Source organism: Xenopus laevis, chromosome 3L, assembly GCF_017654675.1.
Source record: "Xenopus laevis strain J_2021 chromosome 3L, Xenopus_laevis_v10.1, whole genome shotgun sequence".
NCBI classification, from domain to species: Eukaryota; Metazoa; Chordata; class Amphibia; order Anura; family Pipidae; genus Xenopus; species Xenopus laevis.
In genome coordinates, this window is record NC_054375.1 from 156892259 (window position 1) to 156898368 (window position 6110).

The following is a 6110-nucleotide window of genomic DNA, read 5'->3' on the forward strand; positions in this document are numbered from 1 at the left end:
AGCAATAAATCCCAGTCTCAGGAGTGCGTGTCCTCTTAAACTGTGGGTCAAGCCGATAAGGAAGATCTCCTAAACATTGTCAGTAACATAAAAATGTGTATTTTTAACCCCCCAAAAAATGTTAAATCCAGGTCATAGGTCTTGTTCCTCCATCTTAGAGCAGTGCTGTTAGTGCAAGCATAAGAGAGTGCAAGTCACTAGGGAGTAGATAGGAAGCATCTGGAACATTCTGATCCTGGTGAGGAATCCTGTTCCAGTGTCAATCACAAAGGCTGATTTATTAGGTCTAAAAAAATGAAAGATATTTTGATATAAAGTCCTCAGCAACATATTGGATTAGGTAAGCATCTGGTATTCATCTGAATGTGACAGTTAGCAGCAAAGTCTAGAATGTCTAAGCCAAACAACATGTGTCAGTTCTCCTCAGCAGGTACATCTCCCAGAAGGTGGGTCATGTGAGTGATATATCCAAGCAAAAGAACTGAGATTTGGCCTTCATTCACTTTCGCCCTGACAAAGCTTCTAAGTGAAACGCGCGTCGGCGTCCTCTTGAAAATTGGTCTCCTTAGATCATTTTTACTCTGAAGAAATATTTCCATTAGGGAAACATACTGGTTACATTTGATGGGGGCAGGAATTCTGTTCTAATCCTGTGCTTTACCACCTCTTCTATCTTCCTTCCGTTCTAAGGGGCCGTGAGTTTGTGGCTTTTTAGGGCTATTTAGCCTCTTTTAACGGTTAGGGCAATTTAAGTTACAAGGCCACAGCTCCGGTTACCCTGTCCTGCCTTTACTTTGTGGTGTCCCAGGCTTTAGAAACAAAATAGGCAGTTTTTGGGACAACTCCACCCTCTGTATTTTTCAAATTTCTATAAACCTTATCCTTGGAGTATGACCGAATGACTTTTTAACCCATATTGAATTTCTGGCCATTTTTTAATAATTCCTTTTTAACCAATTAATCAATTACCAAGTTTCATTTTTTAGCCTATTTATTGCACTGCACTTTATTGGTGGAACTTAATTGCAATATCAATTTGCCAATTCTATTTTGATTAATTGCACTTTATATATTAATTAATGAATGAACTTATTTATTAAGGCATGTTATTGGAATCTATTGGTGGGTTAATCTACCCTTTGGATTCAGGAATAATCAACTATTTTTATCATCAGTCCTTGGACTGATTGATTTCACTTTATTTATTTGCACTAGCACTTTACCTAATTTATTAGTCAGCACCTTTTTATGAATTATTATTATCATTAATGATCTCAGTCTTGCAATTTATGGTTTGAGTTTACTTGGTATAGATATAGCATTAACTATTTGGTGGGGTTTCTTTTTTCTTAAATAATATTGTTAACAGGTATCCCTGTATATCAGAGTTTAATCTCTGTACAAACCTCAGGTACAAACCTGACTGAAAAACTATATATAGACTGGCACAATTTAAATGGATAGTCTCATAGAGTATAGTATGGCAGCTCTCACTATGAAACATGAATATATGCAGATGAAGCAAATTTATTATAATTACTAATGACATTTTGCTTTATTGACAATATACTGAATAACAGAATTAGTCAAAATCCTGGTTTACATTTGGTAAAATATCCTTTATTGTATAATATTTTCAAGAGCATTTTTCATATCTGTACTTCTCAAGCTGTAAATCATTGGGTTAATAAAAGGAGTCACTACTGTGTATAAAAGTGAAAGAAGTTTTCCAATGGTCTGTGACTGGTTTCTTGTGGGAACCACATAAGTAACAAAGAGAGTCCCATAAAATATGGAGACCACAGCCAAGTGGGAGCTGCAGGTGGAGAAGGCTTTTTGTCTCCCAATATTGGACGTTATCTTTAGGATTTCATGGGCAATACAGATATAGGATCCAGTGATGACCATGAAGGGGATAAGTATAACAGGGGAAGATACTGTGATTATCAATATTCGTACTAATGAGGTGTCTGAGCAGGAAAGTTCCAGGAGAGGAAAGTAATCACAGAAGTAATGGTTGATGGTATTTTGGTTACAGAACTCTTGTGTAGCTGCAGTAATCACAGTAACTGATGTAAAGCTAAGGCCAAACAGCCATGACATGAAAATTAATTTAACACAAAATCTGTGGTTCATTATTGAAGAATAACACAGAGGATTACAGATGGCCAGATATCTGTCATAGGACATCACAGTTAGAAGGAAACACTGTAAAGCTTCAGTGGTAGCAAAGAAATAAAGTTGTACAATACAGCCAATAAGGGATATTTTTGCTCCTTCATTTATCAAAGTTTTGAGCAGGATGGGAACAAGAAGCATGGGCTCCAGAAGATCAGATATGGAGAGTTGTCGGAGAAAGAAGAACATGGGAGAATGAAGATTTTGGCTAACTGTTACCAATGTTATGACAAGGACATTTTCATAGATGGTCAATAAGTGAATCAAAAGAATCAAAGAAAAAAACAGAATCTTGAAATTGTTGAGATGCTGAAATCCCAAAAGGAAAATCTCTGTGACCATTGAGTGGTTGTTCATTTCCATTGCCTAGAAGGGAAAAAGTACATTTTTATTAAAGGAACAGTAACATAAAAGAAATGTAAGCATTTTAAAGGAATGACATTATAATGTACTATTGCTCTGTACTGGTAAAAACTGTGTGTCAGGGGTTTTTCCTTGTATGTTTGCTTGGCCAAAGACTTGAAGAGCACAAACTGAGAGGTTTTTTTTTATCTCATGAAGATATCTTGTTCTTGCACACTGAGCTGAAAATCTAAGAGCAATTGTAAGGAAATTCTAGAGTTAATACTTGAAACGCATGATATGTGAAATGTAGCTTCTTTTAACGATAACATGTCCTTGTGATAAATGTATTTTTAAAAGAACAAGTCCCTGTGACTAGGAATGGACACAATTTTTTGTCTTGTTTTGCCGCGGAAATGATGCCCATAGACTTGTATGGCATCGTGCTTAAAAAAAAAAAAAAAGATGTGCGTAAATTTTTTTTGACGCCAATAGACTTTTTTGAATTTTTGGTGAAACGAAACGGGTCAAATTCACCCATCCCTACTTGTGACAATTTGAAACAGTTGCATTTGTACGCAGCTAGCTGTCCCCTGAATAAATGACGTGAAAATGGGGCCAGATCAGCTGCAGAAAGATTACATTTTACAGCATCTATAAAATGTCTGATACTTCTGGTATAAGGCAGACAACTTGCAGCTTGCTTCTGTATTACTTGTCTCCTCACAGAGAGAATAAAACTTATCACATTCCTCTGAACCCTGAATTTCTTTGGCAGCTTGGTTCTTTGATCCGGAAATCAACAACTGTCTTCCCAAATGGGAAACATGACTGTGGTCACTGCAGAGGGTTAATCCTATTCTCTCTGTGGACTGAACCGAAAGACCTCCGACAGCTGTCGTAAAGTGAGGCCAGTCGCCCTTGTTTGGGGAACTGTGATGGGTTCTAAAGAACACAGCGACCAGGGTCACTGGAATCTGGTAACATATGTTTTATTTTTGTTGTTATTGTTACTAGTTGTCTACATAAAGGTCCGGTCACTAGACTGTTGATATTAAGGCATGAGGTGGCAGGATTGCCCCGCCTTTGATAAAGAAACAGAGTGACAAGCAAACGAATACATAGTCTGTGTGAAAAGACTACAGGAATAACTAACTCTGTGTGCACGTTAAAGATTTAGAGTACTCCAGGGACCGTTGAATTTGTGTATTAAGGTGTGAGAAAGAGTGTGTTTGGGAGTCAAAGAGGGAATGGTCAACCTCTCAGAAAGGCCGTAAAGGGCGATACAGTGACCGGTAAACATTTTCTGCAAACGGACTACCTTGGCCGAGCTCCAAGCTGTGAGGCCATATCAGTGAGTACTGCTTCACCAGGCGTTTGACTCCACAAAATTGTTTGTTAGTTGTTATCTCACCCAATTTCTAACATACATTTGTAAAACACAGTAAAAATTTACGCCAAGGGTCTATTGAACAGTTTGATGCCCTATATGCATAGATATACCAAAGCCACAGGGATGTGTGGACCCCAAATACAAATAGTGCATATGATATTTCTCAGCTGCCAATTTGCCTTCTGTAAACAAGGACCTGTGACTGCGCATTGTGTGCCACAAGACCCTCCTAACGCCACAAAGACCCCCAAAACCATATATTTTTGGAAAGTACACATTCTGATGAATCCAAAATAGGTAATTATGTCTTTTTACTCCAAACTATCATACGGCAAAGCTAAGCTAAAGGCAGCAGTTTTTATAACATTTCTCAAAATTGCTTAAAAACATTGCAATTGGCCGGATTTATCTCACCCAATTTCTTACATACAATTGTAAAACACCCTAAATAATGACACCAAGGGTCTACTGAACAATTTGATGCCCAATATGCATAGATACACTAAAGCAGCTGGCATGTGCAGACCCCAAATAAAAATAGTGCGTATGAGTTTTCTCGGCTGCCAATTCGCCTTTTGTGAATATAGACCCAGACTGCTTATTATGTGCCACAAGACCCTCCCAACAGCAGAAAGACCACACAAAACCATATATTTTTGGAAAGAACACCTTCTGATGAATCCAAAATTGCTAAAAATGTGTTTGTAAATGATCAAAGAGCAAATGACGCTAAAAAATGTAAGGAACAACAATGCAAGCATAAAAATCACAAAAATCAAACACAATAAGGCAATTCAATAAAATAACAAAATAACGGATACAGTTAGTGGTCAGCATGCTTGATCTAATAGTCTCACTGGAAAAGCAACAGATTTTAGGGGAATAACAAGAGGGAAACTGATAAAATGAAGAACTAAAAAACAGTAAAAAAGAACCTATAAGTGTGGGTTTGTGAATACATGTGTGTACAGCTCTAACAAGTGTATAAGTGTGTGTATATCTGTATATGACTCTGTAAAATACAAAAAAAAATATCTACCTTTAGTTTTGTGTGTGCTGTGTATGTGTAAATGTATGTATGTGTGTAACTGTGTAAATAGAAGGGCACTTACCATTTTTTGGAGAAGAAGGGATCGGAAGCAGATCTGCAGACTCCAGGATCGCATAGAAGAGCAGCAGGAAGTGCGTGGGTGGAGCTTCACACGAGGTCGGGTCAAGGAAGAAGCAGCACAGGGGGAGCAGCAGACAGCACACAGGATCAGGTAAGAAGTCGGATCCTGCGACATTCGCATCATAGGACCGAGTGGCAGCCCCCTAGGCTCATTGTCTAGGGGGTTGAGCAGTCAGGAGAACCTCTCTGCACTTCGATTTAGGCAGAAGTGCAGAGAGGCAGTCAGTTAAACAAAGAACATAGCTCCTACGTTCGTGGCACTTACAGCCTTTTTGTTTTTTAAGAGAGTAGGAGCTATGTTCTTGGCAGGGAAAGGGTTAAAGGGATTGTTCACCTTTACATTAAATTCTAGTATGATGTAGAGAGTGATATTCTGAGATAGTTTGCAATTGGTTTTCATTTTTTATTATTTGTGGTTTTTGAGTTATTTAGGTTTTTATTCAGCAACTGAGGTCCAAATTCCCCTAGCAACCATGCATTGATTTGAAAAAGAGACTGGAATATGAATAGGAGAGGCCTGAATAGAAGGACCAGTAATAAAAAGTAACAATAACAATACATTTGTAGCCTTACAGAGTATTTGATTTTAGAAGGGAGTCAACAACACCCATTTGAAAGCTACACAGAGCTAGAAGAAAAAGGCAAGTAACTATAAAATGATAATAAATAAATAATGAAAAACAATGGAAAAGTTGCTTAACATTGGCCGTTCTACAGCATAATGAAAGTTACCTGAAAGGTGAACCACCCCTTTAAGAGGGACTTGGATGATTTCTTGGACAAGCAGAATATCCAAGGTTATTGTGATACTAAAATCTATAATTAATAGAGATATTGGTATATGTGAGTGTATGGAGGGATTGGTGTGAAAGTGTATATGTATGGATGTTGGGTTTCATTTGGAGAGGTTGAACTTGATGTCCTTTGTCTTTTCCAACCCAAATTAACTATGTAACTATGTAAATGGGAAGGGTTAACAGTAATACTTAGCAGCAATCAAACACAGACACAAGATTAAACAAGAAA

General features: G+C 37.6%; 1 protein-coding gene across 1 annotated transcript; it reads right to left on the minus strand.

Moving 5' to 3' along the window:
- Positions 1–1620: 1620 nt before the first annotated feature.
- Positions 1621–5199, minus strand: LOC121401311 (olfactory receptor 11L1-like). The gene is made up of 2 exons (XM_041585695.1): positions 5026–5199; positions 1621–2544 (listed from the first exon to the last, which is right to left on the minus strand). The coding sequence occupies exons 1-2, from the start codon at positions 5197–5199 to the stop codon at positions 1621–1623; spliced, it is 1098 nt and encodes a 365-aa protein (XP_041441629.1).
- Between the last annotated feature and the right edge of the window lie 911 nt (positions 5200–6110).

Coding starts and splice junctions, on each gene's coding strand:
- LOC121401311 (XM_041585695.1), bottom strand. CDS start 5,199: ATGTCGCAGGATCCGACTTCTTACCTGATCCTGTGTGCTGTCTGCTGC. Junction 2,545..5,025: donor CCCTTCTTCTCCAAAAAATG/GTAAGTGCCCTT, acceptor TTTCCCTTCTAG/GCAATGGAAATGAACAACCA.